This window comes from Diplotaxodon limnothrissa, linkage group LG16, assembly GCF_057381915.1.
Source record: "Diplotaxodon limnothrissa isolate DT_005_m linkage group LG16, D_limnothrissa_male_GT1.1, whole genome shotgun sequence".
Taxonomy (NCBI): Eukaryota; Metazoa; Chordata; class Actinopteri; order Cichliformes; family Cichlidae; genus Diplotaxodon; species Diplotaxodon limnothrissa.
Window position 1 is genome coordinate 40,363,345 of NC_140611.1, and position 19,203 is coordinate 40,382,547.

General features: G+C 44.6%; 1 protein-coding gene across 5 annotated transcripts in view; it reads right to left on the reverse strand.

Annotated features, from left to right (window-relative positions):
- Window positions 1-19,203, reverse strand: part of LOC146616718 (titin-like) — a 175,934-nt gene that overhangs the window by 73,375 nt on the left and 83,356 nt on the right. For all 5 annotated transcript variants that reach the window (XM_085373943.1, XM_085373942.1, XM_085373941.1 and 2 more), the window contains 35 exons: window positions 18,882-19,148; window positions 18,344-18,613; window positions 17,960-18,259; window positions 17,561-17,863; window positions 17,290-17,477; window positions 17,077-17,191; window positions 16,689-16,976; window positions 16,374-16,525; window positions 13,750-13,897; window positions 13,468-13,645; window positions 13,236-13,357; window positions 12,297-12,584; window positions 11,667-11,963; window positions 11,390-11,576; window positions 11,160-11,275; window positions 10,733-11,032; window positions 10,277-10,576; window positions 10,066-10,171; window positions 9,689-9,885; window positions 9,227-9,535; window positions 8,849-9,127; window positions 8,325-8,624; window positions 7,714-8,016; window positions 7,421-7,617; window positions 7,162-7,345; window positions 6,453-6,755; window positions 3,776-4,075; window positions 3,307-3,425; window positions 3,003-3,180; window positions 2,588-2,872; window positions 2,077-2,370; window positions 1,644-1,943; window positions 934-1,115; window positions 475-604; window positions 134-324 (listed from right to left, as the gene is read on the reverse strand). In XM_085373943.1, coding sequence (XP_085230069.1) covers window positions 134-324; window positions 475-604; window positions 934-1,115; window positions 1,644-1,943; window positions 2,077-2,370; window positions 2,588-2,872; window positions 3,003-3,180; window positions 3,307-3,425; window positions 3,776-4,075; window positions 6,453-6,755; window positions 7,162-7,345; window positions 7,421-7,617; window positions 7,714-8,016; window positions 8,325-8,624; window positions 8,849-9,127; window positions 9,227-9,535; window positions 9,689-9,885; window positions 10,066-10,171; window positions 10,277-10,576; window positions 10,733-11,032; window positions 11,160-11,275; window positions 11,390-11,576; window positions 11,667-11,963; window positions 12,297-12,584; window positions 13,236-13,357; window positions 13,468-13,645; window positions 13,750-13,897; window positions 16,374-16,525; window positions 16,689-16,976; window positions 17,077-17,191; window positions 17,290-17,477; window positions 17,561-17,863; window positions 17,960-18,259; window positions 18,344-18,613; window positions 18,882-19,148 — 7,976 coding nt within the window. The remainder of the gene's footprint in view (window positions 1-133; window positions 325-474; window positions 605-933; window positions 1,116-1,643; window positions 1,944-2,076; window positions 2,371-2,587; window positions 2,873-3,002; window positions 3,181-3,306; window positions 3,426-3,775; window positions 4,076-6,452; window positions 6,756-7,161; window positions 7,346-7,420; window positions 7,618-7,713; window positions 8,017-8,324; window positions 8,625-8,848; window positions 9,128-9,226; window positions 9,536-9,688; window positions 9,886-10,065; window positions 10,172-10,276; window positions 10,577-10,732; window positions 11,033-11,159; window positions 11,276-11,389; window positions 11,577-11,666; window positions 11,964-12,296; window positions 12,585-13,235; window positions 13,358-13,467; window positions 13,646-13,749; window positions 13,898-16,373; window positions 16,526-16,688; window positions 16,977-17,076; window positions 17,192-17,289; window positions 17,478-17,560; window positions 17,864-17,959; window positions 18,260-18,343; window positions 18,614-18,881; window positions 19,149-19,203) is intronic.

The window sequence follows — 19,203 nt, forward strand, 5'->3', positions numbered from 1 at the left end:
ATAGTTTTTAATGTTTTGACCTGTGTATTTGTCTGTAGACAAACTGCTTTTATCGTTAATACAACAAAATGATTCATTATTATTCATTTTGAATAAGTCTGTGTAGCATCCATGCTCTGCAGCCAAGTCTTACCCCATATCTCCTGTCAATGAGGTTGATGGTGAGAACATCAAAGTCAGACTTTTTCTTGCTTGCATCTCTGCGCTCAACAATGTAGTTAGTAATCTCGCTTCCTCCATTGTCTTCTGGAGCGTCCCAGGTCAGGTAGCACGAGTCTGCTTTGATGTCTGAGACCACGATGTTCCGTGGAGGAAGAGGACGGTCTGAAAATGCAGTGTTAAATTCATGTACAGCTCAGCAATTCGGGATGAAAAATAATGTTTAAATACTGCATATTTAACGTGAAACATTGGAAAAGATGCCGTGTTAAACACAAGCCATTAAAATTATACAAACAGAATTTTAGGTTTTACCGAGGATCTCGACTTTGATGATCTGCTGAGCTTTCCCGTGGCAGTTTTCAGCAACCAGCTTGTAGCTGCCTTTGTCCTGCCTTATGGTTTCTGGGATGGCGATCTTCGTCCTTATGGTTGTCCGGTCCACCTGAAGATAAAACAACTTAATTTGTTGAGGATCTAACTATTTCTAAAATCCAGAGTGCGAAGGGTCAGAGATCCGTTCATCCTCTGTAAAGCAGGATTTTGCTTTTATATTAACTGTGCCAATGATGAAACAGTAAAAAATGTTCTCCATTGCTCCAACATTCAACATGACAAATAGATACAAAGGAACAACAGTGTGGCTTAAATTCATTCGTCACACAAAAACATAGGCAAACGTACATGCATAAGTAAATAAATGTGGGAACTTCTTCCTGTGAAACCAGTAGCTCCATTGAATAATAATACCATAAAACTAAAACTAGTTCTGACCTCCTCAGTCTCCATCGTCATCTTCTCCTCATCGGTCTTCTCGATCACGACGTCATCCTTCATCCACTGCAGTGTCGGCAGAGGAAGTCCCCTCACTTCTGCTGGGATGTCGATGGCGGCGCCTTTCCTCACATTGATGGCGTTGCTCTTGATGAATTTCAAGATTGTAATGCTGGGAGCAACTTTGGCCAACAAAATTGGGAAATTGTGTCAAATCTTTATCAGCCTGACAAAAGTAAAGTATCATCATAACCTTTAGGCCCTTTCACATCAGATATGGCATGTGTTGCACTGACTGCTAACTAAAGCCAAGGGCCCAAAATTTGTGGGGCCTCTGCTTGGAAGTCTGTTTTTTGCAGCCACTCTACGTGTACTATAAACGTGCCTGCTTATCATTTCAAAACATCTCGTTGATTTGAAATCCTCTACGAGAGTTCGTGTTGTATTATGCTCAAATATTTCATAAAACATGCATCACTTATTCATAAAGAAGAAAGCTTTGTAACTATCCCGACTAGTGAAGAGTGTGTCCTTTCCACAACACTGCCTTCCTCCTGAGGTCCGCAGAGCTGTTGAAGGCTTAAAGGCTCGAACTCAAGCGCACAGAATCTTTTCCTTCATATTGTGCTTGAACTTTGCGCAGCTATATGCTTTATTTCTATTGGTTTTGCACATGTGAATGTGATAGGACCTTAAGACTTTGAACATACTCTCATCATCCTGGATCTTGACGGTGATTCTTTTGGATGGATCTCCTTCTCCAACCTCGTTCACGGCTTTGACACGGAAGTCATACTCCTGGTTCTCCGACAGGTTCTCAATGGTTCCACAGCACTCAGTGAAGATCTTGCGGTTGGCCACTTCAAACTCGGTGCTGTCAGACCTCATCTTCTCCACATAGTATCCTCTGATGGGGCTGCCACCATCAGTGCGAGGAGGCTGCCAGGCCAGAGTGATGGTGTTCTTGCTTCTGTTGGTGTAGTGCAGTTTCTCTGGGGCAGATGGTGTACCTGCAACATTTTGAAAGAATTTAGCCATCACTGAAAAAATTGGATCATCAGGCCACTGAATTTTTCATCAGGCTTAATTAATGCCCTAAAGTGTGAGCTAACAGCAGCATCAAGACATATTTGGTAAGCTCACCTTTTGGATCCTCAGCTAAGATGGGACCCAGGTCTGCTGGAAGTCCATCACCATACTTGTTCCTGGCAATGACTCTGAAATCATACTGCTCGCCAGCCAGCAGGCCTTGGACATCACACTTGCAGGATGCAGTCTCAATGGGCTGGCGGAAGAGCTTCATATTGGCATCCTTCTTTAGCACCTCATAACCAATGATATCGCTGCCACCATTATCCACGGGGTCAGACCAGGTGAGGACGATGTTCTTCTTGGTAACTGTAACAGCCTTCAAGTCAACCACCGGCCCAGGAACATCTGCAGGAACCAGGAAAAATATTTCATGTGAACATAACAGTTTTTATCACATAATTTAGATTTCAACAGTAAAGTCTGATCTGAAGTCAGTTCTATCGTTCCCTTCAAAGACCACAACGTGCTTCTGGATTGCAAAAGAAAAAAATGCACATTTGTGTTCTGAGTTCAAAAAGCAAGTTTATTAGTCCTAAAATAACTGAATTTATGTAACACTAACCCATAACATCCACTCTTGTCTCGGCGGTCTTGCTCCCACTGCTGTTGGTGCCGGTGATCTGGTACTTTCCGTGATCTGCCCTCACAGCCTTCTTGATGAACAATGTACTGTTCTTCCCCACGGTCTCCACAATCATCCTCTCTTTGTCGATTTCAGCCTCATCTTTGGCCCATTTTACCTCTGGCTGGGGTCGACCACGGACCACAGCAGGAAGCCTCAGAGACTCGCCGGCCCTAATCATGACGCCGTTCTTCACAGAGTCATCGAAATCCACAACAGGAGATTCTGCAGGACACAAGCCGTTAATCAGAACTGGAAAGCCATCTGTTTTGTGAGGCACAGTTATAAACACTGTCCCACATTAAAAATGCATATGTAAAAGTGCATCTTGCCCCTGTAATAGAACTTCTGGTACCTTGGGGCTCTTTGACGGTAACGGGTTCAGTAACACCAGGAGCTCCTGGGCCTGCGTCATTGACTGCAAGAACCCGGATATAATAATCTGCTCCCTCAGTGAGGCCGGTCACAGTGTACGTCAGCTCTTTACACCTGAACTCGGTGCTGCGGCTCCAGTCTTTCTCTCCGGCCAGAACCTGTGACAAGAGCACAAGAGTTTGACCACGTCCACATCCATGATTCTTAAGAAAGACCCACAGTTGGAGATTTACTGATTATTAAATGTGTAATTCAAGGAGGTTACTTCACAGAGTTTTTCAGACCTTCTCAACGTGGTATCCCAGGATGTCTCCACCACCATTGTACAGCGGGGGCTTCCACGCCACAACAACAGAGTCCTTCCCGGTGTCCACGATCCATGGAATTGGTGGACCAGGAGGCACTGAGTGGAAGAGTGGAACAATGATAGGCTGCGCTTGGTCTTTACTGTTACACAATCAAGTTCTTCCTTCAGCAGCATATATGCAGTTTTCTCTATTTATGAGAAATGTGTCATTCATAATTTTGATAATTAAAAAGACTAAAATAATTTCTTGTCGATGAAGATTTTGAAGATTTAATAAACTTTGCAGGACAACTTTTGAAACATCTTTATCGGTCATAAGAATGTGTTAACTTTACTCATCTCAGGTGTGATGACTAGAAAGAAGTAGATCAAACCAAAAAATCTGATGCTACACTTAAGAAAATGTGAGCTTTCTCTTTGAAGTTCTCTTTTGGTATTGCACTCACGGATTTCATCCATGGCGACAATGCGATCGGTCGGATCACTGAAGGGCCCGGGGCCAGCCAGATTCTCAGCACAGACCCTGAAGATGTAGGTCAAGCCCTCCATCAGGCCAGTCACCTTCACCTCGAGAGAGTTGAGGAGGGCTCGGTTGACTCTGGTCCAGTGTTTGCTGTTCACCTCCTTCCTCTCGATCCAGTAACCCAGGATGGGGCTTCCATTGTCCTTTGGCTCATGCCAGGAGATGTGCGCGGTGCTTGCCGTCACCTCGTGGACTCTGGGAGTGTTGGGAGCATCAGGAGGACCTGAGCACAAAGGAGAATATAGGTGACTTTATATTTAACGGTCTTTGCACATTTGACGAACACAGGGAAGAGATGTCTTCATTGTTACCTTCACAATATGGCCATAAGGTTGTGCCATATTGTGCCAGAGTCAAACAATGTTGCTGGTTGTATAAAGAAAAACAACTGCTTTAACATATCATTTGTTTTAACAGAAACTAAAAGTCAGTTTATGTCAATCATGTTAAATTGTTTCCATATTTTTTAACTTCACTATAACCTGTAACTGATCATTAAAAATTGAATTAATGAGTATTTTAAGGATGTATTTAACTTTTAGTATTTAAAAATGGATAATGTGAAATATTGTCTGGATGCACACTCAGTCATCCAGCTAGTAAATCCCAAAAGGTTGATTCTGTTCACCTGGATTTTTTCAGTGCGAGAAACGTTTCATCATCATCAGGTGACCTGAGGTCTCCAACCTTATAAACAGCACATTTGTACAATGACTGAAACCAGCACCAATGGACTGTGATCAGTTTATGATCATTAATATGCATTGACAATCGATCAACAACCACTGATCCATGGCCATGAGTCCCATTCACAGAGAGCTGGGGAATGGCTGCAATCACAGCATGTAAGATGGTGACAGATGGACACTTACACCCTGGATTTTGTTGAGAAGGTGAGAGATGCCATCATGGAGGCAGATCAAACCATGGTCTCGTATGATGTTACATCTCTCTTCACTTGTGTGCCAGTCACTGAAGCACCGGAGGTAGTTCATAAGAGATTACAGGATGACCCCAACCTCAGCAACAGGATCAATCTCAGCATCGACCAAGTGTGTTTGTGATAGGTTTGTCTAGCACAGACCTATTGCTGGTACGAGACAATTCTACTACAACAGCAAAAACAAGTCACCAGAGCTCTTTGTATGATGACGTGCACGAGGGAGATGCCCGAGACGAGCGCTTATATATTTCTAAGCATAAATGACAATCCAACAATATAAACCTAAGAGTTTGCTTTTGGAACTGTGTCTTCATTCCACCTATTTCACATACAAGAGTCAGTGCTACAGGCAGAAACATGGGTGCCATGGGCTCCCAGTTTCACCCATCGTGGCCAATTTGTACATGGAAGAAGTGGAAAAGAGGGCTTTGCTATCCTACCCTGGAACACCACCAAGCCATTGGTTCAGGTATGTGGATGACACCTGGGTGACAATCAAATCTCAGGACGTACCACATTTCACGGATCACATTAACTCGGTGGACCGACACATCAAATTCACCAGGGAGGATATGGACAGTGGCAGGTTAGCCTTCTTAGACTGTGAGATTTCCATCAGTAATGGGGGACATCTAAAAGCTGACGTGTACCGTAAACCTGCACATACAGATCAGTATCTAAGGTTTGACTCTCATCATCCACTGGAGCACAAACTGGGCGTCATCAGGACGCTACAACACAGAGCGAACACCATCCCCACTGACACAGCAGCCAGGGAGGCAGAAGAACATCAAGAAGGCCCTGAGTAAATGTGGTTATCCCAGCTGGACTTTTGTCAAAGAAAGCTCCAGCCGATCCAGGAGAGAAGGACAACCGTTTAGGAGGAGGCCATTTACTTAAAAGGGAAAGACCATCTCTGAATCGAGGAGGGGCCTAAGTGTCCATCTGTCTCCATCTTACAATGCTGTGATTGCAGCCATTCCTCAACTCTCTGTGAGTGGGACTCATGGCCATGGATCAGTGGTTGTTCAATGATCATGTCAAATTGTATATTAATGATCAGTGAACTGACCTCCCAGCCCATTGTTCCTTCAGTGGGCTGGTTTCAGTCATTATGCAAATGTACTGTTTATAAGATTGAGACCTGCAGTCAGCTGAGACTGAAGACGTCACCTGGATGAGTGACAAAATGTTTCTCCCGCTGAAATGTCCAGATGAACAGAATCAACCTTTGCGGAACGGAAAAAATTACCTATAATTGAAAGCACAAAATGTTGAATACATGAAATAATTAAAAATAAAAGCTAAACAGATTTATAAATAACACACTGATTTTATTTACATACTGCATAGATGCTTATTTTCATATGTGACATAGAACATGTTTTAAAGAAATACCAGTAACTGCAGTAATTCAGACATTTTTGCATCTGTTAATAAATGCAAATTATTCTTACAAAATATAAAGAATCAATTTTAAGAAATTTGTGTATTTTTTATATTTTTAAAGTCCAAAATACGTTATTGTGACACCCTTAAATTACCACTAAATTACATTAAAAAAAGGAGGTATAATTACTTTTGAAGTTTGTTTGTTTTTTTACAGCTGATTGTTATCAGTCATCACAGTCTTTATTATTTTTATGCTTTTACTCACTGAACTGGTTCTTGGCGACGAGTGGTTCGGAGATGCACGGGGGACCACAGCCATACTTGTTTTCAGCAGTGACTCTGAAGATGTACTCCTTCCCTTCGATGAGCTTGGTGACGGGGCAGCTGGTGCCCTTCAGGGTAGAAGTGACGGTGATCCAGCCAGTCTCGTCCTTCTTGTTGTCTTTCTTCTCCAGAATGTAGTTCAGGATCTCGCTGCCACCATCATCCTCAGGAGGCTCCCAGTTACAGATGACCGACGTGTTCCTGATCTCATCAAAGGTGAAGTTAATCGGAGCACCAGGTTTGTCTGCAATACAAGACAGTCAAGCCAATGTTTAATCTCAATGGCATTTTGGAAATGAATAATTGTTTAACTCTGCTAGCGGCTCTGTAGTAAACATGTTTGCCTAATCAAGATTGTTGAGGTTTTCTCTTTGATATTGCACTCCCTGCCTGAAAAGTGGTTTGAGCCGACTATTGTTAAGAATTGGTTCTATAAGAAAAAAATCTGAACTGAAGTCAATTTCTGAACTTGGGAGAAGAAAGAATCCCAGGTAGGCTTATGTCAGAAACACTGTGCCAAAGTTAAATATGTGGATCTGTTGTGATTCCTTGCATATAATGGAGAAGCTCACAGACGCTTTTAACTGTGTGAATATACCAGTTATGAAATCTAATCATGTGGCCTCCAGTTAATCGGTAAACTTTATTACCTAGGACGTTGACGACGCAGGAAGCGGTGGCAACACCATGTGTGTTTTCCACCTTGATAGTGAAGCTGCCGTGATCGGTTCTGACGGCATCACGGATCATCAGTGCAGATTGTCCCTTCTTGGTCTGGTCTATACCCAGACGCTCACGCAGGGGAGTCACAAACTCCTCCTCTGGTTCTGGAACCTGCAGCAAGAAATCAGAAAGGTTGAAACACTTGAAACATTCAGGACTTTCAGATGTCTCAGTGAAGACACAAACCTTGGCTTTGGTCTTCTTCTTCTTGATAACAGGAATGAACTTCTTGGTGGGCTCTTTGGTGACATCCTCATCATTTCTCAGCCAGGTGACTTTGGGATATGGGGAGCCAGAGATGTAGGCGTCAATGCAGATTTCCTCACCTTTCTTGATGCAGAGCCCAGATTGAACACGGGCGTGCAGGGTGACCTTGGGTTTTTCTGCAAGGAATGAACGATTTTGACATGTTAGCTCCAACATAAATACACATTTACTTGTGACAGTCACTGATGTTAGCGCATTTGACTTTCACACACCAACAGGGTCTGCAGCCTTGATGGGCTGTGAGCTGCGTGACGGCTCGCTGACTCCGGCAGCATTCTCAGCTCTGACCCTGAACTGGTACTCCATGTCCTCCTTTAGGCCCATCACCACGTAGGAGAAACCAGGGACCAGGCTTGGTGTGACCCTCTCGTAGCGGTCGCCGTCCTTCTCGATCTTCTCTATGATGTAGCCCTGGATGGGACAGCCGCCATCGTAGTCTGGAGCCTTCCAGGTGACTGTGATGGACTTGGACGTTGGGTCATGAGCCTCCACTTGGATGGGTGGGTCTGGTTTCTCTGTGCAATCAATATTAACAACAGAGTCAATGTCTGATGTTTTGATGTTCCAGTTGTTTATGCCTCATATTTTAGGAGTTACACTTGATCTGCTTGGACCCCCTGTCAGTTGTCCTGTATCAGAATCACCTGACTAAATCGGTCCTCATTTTTGTATTGACGGGACAGTTTATGAAGATCATTTCACTTGCAGCATAGTTTGGAAAGTATTCATGTGCTTTTTCAGACTAAACTTTATGTGAAATGGTAATGTTAATGCTCAAAGCAATAAAACAGATTTTAGTTGTTGAACATAAAATGAAACTTACGTTTTATTTCCTCTATAATGACCGGGTTTTGTAACTCCAGATATTGTCCCGCTCCGACCTTGTTGACAGCTTTCACCCTGAAGTAGTACTCACAGTTGACAAAGAGATCTTTGACAGTACTTGTTAGGACATTTTCTCCTGACATAACAGGCATGTAAGTCTTTTTGGACGCTTCACGGCGCTCCAGGGTATAGCTGACAATGGGGGTGCCGCCATCATCCTCTGGAGCTTCCCAGCTGACCTTGCAGCTGTTCTTGGTGACGTCACTGGAGGTGATAGTTTTACACTGACCAGGGAGTCCTACACGGTTTGGGAAAGAAGCAAAACTGTTTAAGAAGATTGCTGCAGAGTGTCTGTGTCTGATAGTGAATAGTGAGTCTGCTTGAGGACTTTTAGACTAAGAATGGATCTAAATCCAAACTTGGAAATTGTTGGTGGTAAACTTTAAATTTGGTTTGCAGAGGACACCATCGCTGAACGGCATATTAACAGCGTTATATGTCCTAAGCATCGAATCGCCTTACCGATGACTTTGACATTGACGGTTCCAGTGGCAGTTCCCAGACTGTTTTCCAGAGTGATGGCATAGGCGCCAGCATCACCGCGGCTGCACTTGAGCAGCTCCAGGTGGGCGCTGTTCATCTCCACTGTCAGGGAGAGCCGGTCACCGGCCTTACACTCCACAGTGTCCTTCTGCCAAACCATCTTGGGTGTCGGGATTGCCCTGTAGGGAATATTCAGGTGCAGCTTCTCACCTTCAACCACTATCACGTCCTTTGCTTCCAAATCCATGGTTGGAGCACCTTGTGAGAAGAACACAGGATTATTACTTAGATTTGTATTATCGGTGCTTTAAGTTCACTTCTTCTGAAGTTCTAAAGTTGAATTCCGTCCTTGCTTACAGTCAGGATCTTTGGTGGCGACCTTATCAGAGACATCAGAGGGATCACTGACTCCGACAGAGTTGATGGCCCGAACCCTAATGACATACTTTTTCTCAGGTTTGATTCCATCATCTATCCTGAAATTTAGCTCCTTGATGGGTCTGCTGTTGACCCTGAGCCACTTTAGTTCTGGACGGGCTTCTGCCACCTCCACATGGTACCCAGTGACAGGACAACCCCCGTCCTTGACCGGAGGCTTCCAGGTGACATTGATGTGCTCCCTGCTGGCATCAGGGATGACCACTTCAAGTGGAGGTGATGGTGCACCTGGAGAGGAAGGAGGTTTCATGCATTTATCTGCAGAAAGTCAACAACTTTTTGTCCTTATTTTATTATTGTTGGGGTTATTTTGGGGGGATATCCCTGCTTAAATACACTGAGCACCAAAAGAATAAAGAAATACAGTTAAAAGTATCTTACTGGTTGGATCTTCAATGGTGAGAATCACGGTGGGTTCACTTGGATCTCCAACTCCAGCCTCGTTCTCAGCTCTGACCTGGAACTGCACTTCTGAACCTTCATCAACATCCGTTACCTTGAACTGAGTCTTTCTGTCCGGAGTTTTGCAGCACTTCAGCCAGCGAGTTCCCACCTTTTCTTTCTTCTCAATCACATACCTGTTAGGCAGATGGTGTTTGTCAAGTACAGCTCTTGAACAGTATGAGATAAACCACGTCTTTTGTCTCACTTTAGAGTTCTCTTACTGAAAGCCTGAATGCGCTGCTTTATGGAAAAACCCACCAAAAAGTGTCCTATAATTGTTCTCGTCTGAATGGCTTTACAGCAGTTTGTCTTACTTTGTTATTGGTCTTCCACCATCGCTATTGGGAGGTTCCCACTTCAGCTCCACGTGTCTCTTGGTGACTTCCACCACTGTCAGTGCATAAGGAGGTCCAGGAGTTGCTGGAGAAAAAGTGAAAAGCATTAACACGTAGAGATAGTGGTTCCTTGGGTTTCACAAAGAAGTAAATTAAAAGGGGAAGACCAATGCTGACTTAAAAAACTCACTAAAAGTGTCCTTGGCAAGAACGGCATCCTCCAGCTCGCAAAATTCACCCATCCCAACGGCATTCTCTGCAGCAACCCGGAACACATACAGCGATCCTTCGTTGAGAGGGGTAACCGTATACTTCTGTTCCTTGACGGTGGTATCGACAGTCTGCCACGCCTTCCGCCTCACGTCCCTCTTTTCAACCACGTAGTTGGTGATGGGTGAGCCGCCATCACTGCTGGGAGGCTGCCACTTTAGGTCTGCGTTAATTTTGGTGATGTTCGCCACCTCCAGCCACTGAGGAGCTGATGGAGGATCTATTGAAGCAAACACAAAGACTTTTACTTTAAAAAATTAAATTCAAGGTCGTATGGTTTTCCAAATGAAAACAACTCTTGATAGCTTATATTTTATAGTCTATAACCTCTACAGACGTCATTTGCTGCCCACTGCTCACACTGGTATCAACTTACAGAGTCTCTCCTTGCAGACCACGGGGTCGCTGGGCTCACTGGGCTCGCTCTCACCAGCCTTATTGACGGCCCTGACTCTGAAAGAGTATTCTTGCTTTTCTATTAGACCCTTCAGCTGATGCTCAGTCTGAGGAACATCCTCTGCAATCTTGATCCATTCCTCGCTTCCAGCCTTCTGGAACTCAATGATGTAGCCTTCAATCTTAGCCCCACCATCGTGCTCTGGACGAGTCCATCCTAACAGGGCTGAGGTCTTGGCAATGTCCCTGATGACAGGTTTACCAGGAGCCCATGGAGGATCTGAAGAAGAGTTATATGAATACTTTTATTTCCTGATCTTTGTGCTGTGCTTTGCAATAAGGAAATTATAATCTTGATACCACAACATCTGACTCAGCCTAAGTAGATTGACTGACATGTGACATACCAATAGGATCTTTGATGAGGATGGGATCAGTCTCTGCACTTGGGTTTCCAGGTCCAGCTAGATTTTCAGCCAGAACACGGAAGCGGTACTTCTTCTTGGCGGTGAGACCCTTTACCCTGCAGCCCAAAATTCAAAGTTAGAAACATGCTTGACAAAAAAATGGTCCACACTGTTAGCTGAAGGACTTTCACCATCACTCCTGCCACTTGTACCTTCAGGTACTTAGTTACCTGAATGTTGTGTCCGTGATGGGTAGTTTGTTACATCTGATCCACTTGTCACTCTCCGGATCTAACTTCTCAATACAGTATCCAGTGATGGGGCTACCGCCATCCTCGTCAGGCTCTAACCAGGTCAGAGTGACAGCGTCCTTGGCGATGTCAGAGGGAGTGATTCTGGTTGGGGGACCCGGAGGATCTGAAACAGATGAAAAATAAAAGGATTTATCTACGGTTCACCTGCACAGGCTGGAAATAAATCACCGGAGAGTAGTATAAAACAACGTACCGAAGGAATACTTGGCAGTGATTGGCACATGCTCTGCAGGTTCACCAATGCCATACTGGTTCTCAGCACTGACCCTGAAAATGTACTCTTTCAATGCTGTGAGCTTGGTGGCCTTGAAGGTGGTGTGCTTCACCGTGGCTGACAGCTTGACCCACTCCTCCTTGTCAGTCTGACGACTTTCCACAATGTAGTTGGTGATGGGAGACCCACCATCATCTCTGGGAGGGTTCCAGGCCAGGACGCAGGATTCGTTGGTGATTTCAGAGATATCTAAAGCAGCTGGAGGGCCCGGTTTATCTAAAGAGGAGGGGCCAAAATTAAAATCATAACCAAGATAATGGTAATGCAAGACATCTGGAGGTGCCACAACTGCTTAGCAGGCTCGGCGATATAGGATAACCCTATAAAATGGTCTGTCCAGTATGTTATGCTAAGATTATTTTCATATCTTTAATCAAAAAAGGAGATGCTTTTCCCATTTTCTGACTAACTTAAAATCACCTGGTAGCATGAAAATCCTGTAGCTGTAAGGAACTCTAGGATTTCTACAGTAAAGGAAGTTTACTCTCATGTTTTCATTGCCATCACAGCTATCATTTGTCTTCTACGATAAGAAATCAGCTTTTGTACCCAGGATGTTGACATCAATAGTGGCAGTGGCTCGTCCACAGGCATTGACTGCCTCAATGATGTAGGTGGCGGTGTCTCCTCTGGTGGTGTTGTCAATGGAAACCTTCGAGTGTCCTGGCTGGGTGTCGATGGCAATGCGGTTATCAGCCCGCAGGACCACGTCTGCTTTGGTCCACTTCACCCGGGGATCGGGCTTCCCTTTCACATCTGCAGGAAGCTCAATCTTGCTGCCAGCTCTGGTGGTTAATCCAGCCAGCAACTTCACATCGAGCTGGATCTCAGGAGGTTCTGTAGGAATTTTTAAACATAGTCACAGTTGTCCCAACTTCATTACTGTGTTTCATTTCAATTTGTGCTTCTATAAATATATGTTCATTTCAGTTTCCCCTCGATAACTCACAACTGTCCAATATTTAATTTTACATGCAATAACCCAAACTGTAAATACATAACACCATTTATTTATGTATTTAATTCCTCTTTTCCCCAGATTTGTATATTTGTACATTAAATATATATATTTTTTCCTTTTTTCTAAATACTGTTCATGCAAAACTGTGTATTCTCGGCAGATATGTGCCATACTGCATTTTATTTGGCTGAACTATATATAATTTTGCTTATTTAAGCCAATTAGTTATAAAATTGTTCTGCTTTAACAAATGAATTTCCACCTTTTGGAGAAATGAAATGTGTCTTATATTATATTATCACAACTATGCCTGAAACCTTGATGGTAATATCCTTAAAATCCACACATTCTCACTTATTCTTTTATTTGTCATAAGAAAGATTTGCTCCTGTATCACTGAGAGATGCTGCACATTTCTGAGTGAGTCTGCAGAATCCATTACAAAAATAAATTAAACTGCTGCACTTTTTGTGCAGTGTGTGGCTGCAGCGTCATGTGACTGTCTGGAAGAGCACAACCCGTCCTACCCTTAGCGTCCACAGCTTGGATCTCATCGGTAGCCCTGCAAGGTCGGCTGGCTCCCAGCTTGTTAAAAGCTCTGACTCTGTAGGCGTACCACTGGCCCTCGACCAGGCCGGTAACCTGGAACCTGTGAGTTCAAATCATATAATATATCCAGCTGTACCAAAATAAAGACAGGACACTAATAACGTGTGGCCCAAAAAACTTAACCGGCAGTTACAAGTTCTTAAGTCTTACTTGAGTTCAGGGAGGGGATCACCGCAGGGTTCCCACTTGTCTGTACCACGCTGACACTTGTCCACCACGTAGCCTTTAATATGGGCACCACCATCGTATTTTGGAGGCTCCCAGGACAGGAAAATGGACTTGGCACTCTTATCGCGCCACTTAAGGTTCTCAGGTGGATCAGGTACAGCTGCAGGAGAAAATACGTGAACGTGAAACAGGTGAGATTCTAGTTATCTGTCAGTTTCTCCACTCAAAGACAATTAATTTCACATGAAGTGTAAAAACACTCACTTGCAGGAGAAGAGACATTGATGGGCTCATCGATGTAGGCTGGCTCTCCAGGTCCGCACTTGTTGCATGCAGAGACGCTGAACAGATACTCCTTTCCTTCAATCACGTCTGTTACCGTGTGCTCCAGGTCAAGGACGCCAGCAGCCACCTGGAAAAATGTCACTGTCACTGCTGAGCAAATAAACTCAGACTTGGGTAGACTTCTGGGTCTGTGAACATTATTTCACACTGTGGAAGTGATGTTTTCTGTTTTTAAAAATAAAAAAGCCAACATGTCACGTGCCATGTTTGAGCCAGGCCCTGAAACCTAACAACACTGCTGCTAACAATAACAATAACTTTATTTATAAAGCGCTTTCAAACAAAGTGCTGTACAGCGATTTGAAAATAAAGAGATAAATAAATAAAAGTGATACATAGCAACACAAGTTAAAAACATAAGCAGAGTTAAAAATGATAAACATTTAAAAAACTAATAGGCAAAGAATTAAGACCTGTAGGATAGGCTGAACAAGTGTGTCTTCAACTTAGCTTTAAAACCCTCCACAGAGCAGCCTGCCTAATATCTTGAGGGAGGTTGTTCCACAAAAACAGGGCACGAAAAGAAAAAGCATGCTCCCCAACTGTCTTTTTTCTGGCTTTAGGAACCTTTGGAAGGCCAGAGTCCTGAGATGGGAGCGCACGAGATGGAACATACAGTGGGGCAAAAAAGTATTTAGTCAGCCACCGATTGTGCAAGTTCCCCCACCTAAAATGATGACAGAGGTCAGTAATTTGCACCAGAGGTACACTTCAACTGTGAGAGACAGAATGTGAAAAAAAATCCATGAATCCACATGGTAGGATTTGTAAAGAATTTATTGGTAAATCAGGGTGGAAAATAAGTATTTGGTCAATAACAAAAATACAACTCAATACTTTGTAACATAACCTTTGTTGGCAATAACAGAGGTCAAACGTTTACTATAGGTCTTTACCAGGTTTGCACACACAGTAGCTGGTATTTTGGCCCATTCCTCCATGCAGATCTTCTCGAGAGCAGTGATGTTTTGGGGCTGTCGCCGAGCAACACGGACTTTCAACTCCCGCCACAGATTTTCTATGGGGTTGAGGTCTGGAGACTGGCTAGGCCACTCCAGGACTTTCAAATGCTTCTTACGGAGCCACTCCTTTGTTGCCCGGGCGGTGTGTTTTGGATCATTGTCATGTTGGAAGACCCAGCCTCGTTTCATCTTCAAAGTTCTCACTGATGGAAGGAGGTTTTGGCTCAAAATCTCACGATACATGGCCCCATTCATTCTGTCCTTAACACGGATCAGTCGTCCTGTCCCCTTGGCAGAAAAACAGCCCCATAGCATGATGTTTCCACCCCCATGCTTCACAGTAGGTATGGTGTTCTTGGGATGCAACTCAGTATTCTTCTTCCTCCAAACACGACGAGTTGAGTTTATACCAAAAAGTTCTACTTTGGTTTCATCTGACCACATGACATTCTCCCAATCCTCTGCTGTATCATCCATGTGCTCTCTGGCAAACTTCAGACGGGCCTGGACATGCACTGGCTTCAGCAGCGGAACACGTCTGGCACTGCGGGATTTGATTCCCTGCCGTTGTAGTGTGTTACTGATGGTGACCTTTGTTACTTTGGTCCCAGCTCTCTGCAGGTCATTCACCAGGTCCCCCCGTGTGGTTCTGGGATCTTTGCTCACCGTTCTCATGATCATTTTGACCCCACGGGATGAGATCTTGCGTGGAGCCCCAGATCGAGGGAGATTATCAGTGGTCTTGTATGTCTTCCATTTTCTGATGATTGCTCCCACAGTTGATTTTTTCACACCAAGCTGCTTGCCTATTGTAGATTCCCTCTTCCCAGTCTGGTGCAGGTCTACAATACTTTTCCTGGTGTCCTTCGAAAGCTCTTTGGTCTTGGCCATGGCGGAGTTTGGAGTCTGACTGTTTGAGGCTGTGGACAGGTGTCTTTTATACAGATGATGAGTTCAAACAGGTGCCATTCATACAGGTAACGAGTGGGGGACAGAAAAGCTTCTTACAGAAGACGTTACAGGTCTGTGAGAGCCAGAGATTTTCCATGTTTGAGGTGACCAAATACTTATTTTCCACCCTAATTTACGAATAAATTCTTTACAAATCCTACCATGTGGATTCATGGATTTTTTTTTCACATTCTGTCTCTCACAGTTGAAGTGTACCTCTGGTGCAAATTACTGACCTCTGTCATCATTTTAAGTGGGGGAACTTGCACAATCGGTGGCTGACTAAATACTTTTTTGCCCCACTGTAAAGGTGCAAAAGATTAGAGAGGTATGAAGGTGCCAAACCAGTGAAAGCCTCGTAGGTGAGCAGCTTAGAATCTGCTCAAATGTGCTCAAATTTTCCAGTTTTAGTTAAAAAGCAAGCAGCTGCATTTTGCACCATCTGAAAACCTCTAAAACTTTTCGTTGGTAGCTCAGAAAGGAGCTGCACATTCATGTATTATTTTTAGAAGGAGGTTACTTTTTCACACAAAACCAGGTAATTCACTCAGTTTACATTTTGTGATGAGCTGAAATATTTTTATTACGTACAGCGCCAAAGATGACATTACTGAAATGAGCTGAAAGTACCTTGGCCCATGTCTTGCGAGAAACTTCTCTCTTCTCAATCTGATAGTGTGTCACTGGACTTCCTCCATCGTGTTCAGGTGCCTCCCACATCAAGTGGACATGTTGACGGGTCACTTCAGCCACTTTGAAGTCCTTCGGAGCACTGGGGCATGCTGGGAAAATAAGATGAAAAAGACTTCCATCAGTTTTCTTCTTTTGGGTTTGTTTCTAGATGATTTGGGGGTAACAGACGTCTCTGTACCACAATAAAATGAGCTGTCTATTAAAATAAGCACCATCATTGCTAAACTTGATCACATGGTCATGGGTTCTTACCGATGACGTTGACATCAATATCTCCAGAGACAGAGGATACGTCGTTCTCCAGCTGCAGGGTGTAGATGCCTTTGTCTGGACGAACACTAGGAGATATCGTCAGTTCCGTGTGCGTAGGCTTCGTCACCATGGAGACACGCTCATCCGCTGGGGTCAGCTCCTTCTCGCCAAAGGTCCACTTGGCCACAGGGGTTGGGTATCCAGTAATGGGAACTCTAATTGTTAGAGGCTGAGGAACAATCACCTCCAGGCCTTTCCTGAAGCCACTCAGATCAAAGGTTGGACCAACTGCCAAGAGAGAAACATTTGGTTGTGAAAGCACATCCAGTGAACTACTTGGATTTATAAAGAAGAAGTGGTTGGTTGAGTTTATGCTTGTTGCACGCACAATGAGGATCATCGGCAAGCAGTGGTCCCAGCTGCTCGGCTGGATCGGAGACACCGGCGGCATTCTCAGCGCAAACTCTGTAGAGGTACTTCTGACCAGGTTTTAGTCCAGACACCTGAAGAAAACAACAAAACAATCCAGACCAGGAAGAAAAATGTAACTGCGCTGAGGTTGAATCAGAATAAAGGCAGACTCTTCAGGTTGGCTGCATACCCGGTAGGAGAGGTCAGGACACAGTCTGGCGTTGCAGCGGAGCCACTTGTCAGAGCCGTCCTCACATTTCTCAATGATGTATCCTGTAATCATGCTGCCACCGTTGTTTATGGGCGTCTCCCAGGTCAACGTGACTGCTGTCTTGATTTGGTCACTAAAGTTCAGGTTCAGAGGTGGGCTCGGCCTCTCTGTGGGCACAAGACATGAGCAAAATCAGACTGTTTGATATTTCTACACAGGACTTAGATAGAAACATTGAGAGTGAGCTCACCGATGGGATCCATGATCTTGACGGGGTGGGTGGCAGCACTGGGCCTGCCGATGCCAGCCTTGTTCTCTGCTCGGACTCTAAAGATGTACTCCTTGTACTCCACCACGTCGTTCAGCATAGCCAAGCGGTCATCGGCAGCACAGACTAAGGCTGCCTCCCACTTAACAGATGTTCTGTCACGGAGCTCAATCACATAAGCAGTGATCTCAGAGCCACCGTCAAACTTGGGGGGCTCCCAAGTGATGGTGGCACCAAACTTGTTCACTGACTCTACTGCAACATTTTCAGGAGCATCTGGAACATCTAAAGTTAGGAAACAAAAATGTGACGGACATGATTAGGACGAGTGTGGAGATGGGGTTAGGATTAGTGGAGCGGGGATCTCGGGGTGTTGCTTACCAAACTTGTTTTTGGCCTGGACGGCATCTTCGGTTGCAACAGCGGGTCCGCTGCCAACTCTGTTTCGAGCACAGACTCTGAAGAGGTAAAAGGATTCCTTCTGCAGGCCACTGACACAGTACTCTGGAGTGTCAGCACGGTCTGTAGCCACAGTCCAGGTCTTGCGCTTCACATCCCGTCTTTCTACAACATAGGCGATAATCTTGCTGCCACCGTCATTCTCAGGTTCCTCCCAGGCCAAACTGACCTCGCCATCAACAGTGTCAACCACTCTCAGGTTCTTGATGGGTCCCGGTACATCTGGAAAACCACCAGGACAACACTCAGAAACTCTGGTGATATCCTCCGACAGAGGACTGAGCAGTTATCTGATCACAGACTCACCAATCACATCCAGGTTGATAAAGGCTTCACCCTCACCATGCTTGTTCTTAATTACCACCTTGTACCGGCCCTGGTCCTCCTTGGCAGGGCTCTTCAGGCGGTACTCGGTCTTGTCCAAAGAGGTGTCAATATTCTGGACAGGAAGACTGGTGCCTTCAAAAAACCACTCGGCATCAGCACGAGGGTACGCGTCATAAGGCACAGTCATGACAAAGGGTTTACCGGCATCTGTCACCAGGTTCTGGTCGGTGGTTTTAATCTTTGGAACAGCTGCAGGAGAGACAGAGGAGAAATTTGTACTGTTTAATTCGCCCTGCATAACACAGAGCAGTCCAAACTGGTGGATATCATCTTAAAATAAAACTGCGTGTTATGCTTTGCGTCTACAACTATATTCCCAAAACAACTTGGATGCTTCATAAAGTGTCAAGAAAAGATTTGTTTGTTTACAACTTTCTAAAAGTCTGTTAAATCAGTGATTTCTTTAACATTTCTTGAAATGCGTTTCACTACCTGTTTGCATGTGAAGTTGACTCACCTGCCAGCTCCAGCTTGGCCCGGGCATCCTTGTCTTTGGCCACGATCCTGTACTCTCCCTGATCTCTGGGTCTAATTTCACAGACCTGCAGTCTGTGGACTTTACCCTCGCTGATCATCTGGTATTTGTCTCCCTGGACGATGATCATGTTGTTCCTCATCCACTTCACCTCCACCCTGTCTTTGTTGAGCTCCACCTCAAACACGATGTCTGAACCCGGAGGTTCGAACACGTCCTGCGGTGGTCTGATGATTTCCACTGGGGTCTCTGCGCAACATAAAAACACATCTCACAAGAAGATTCGTCGAATAAATCTTTGCTT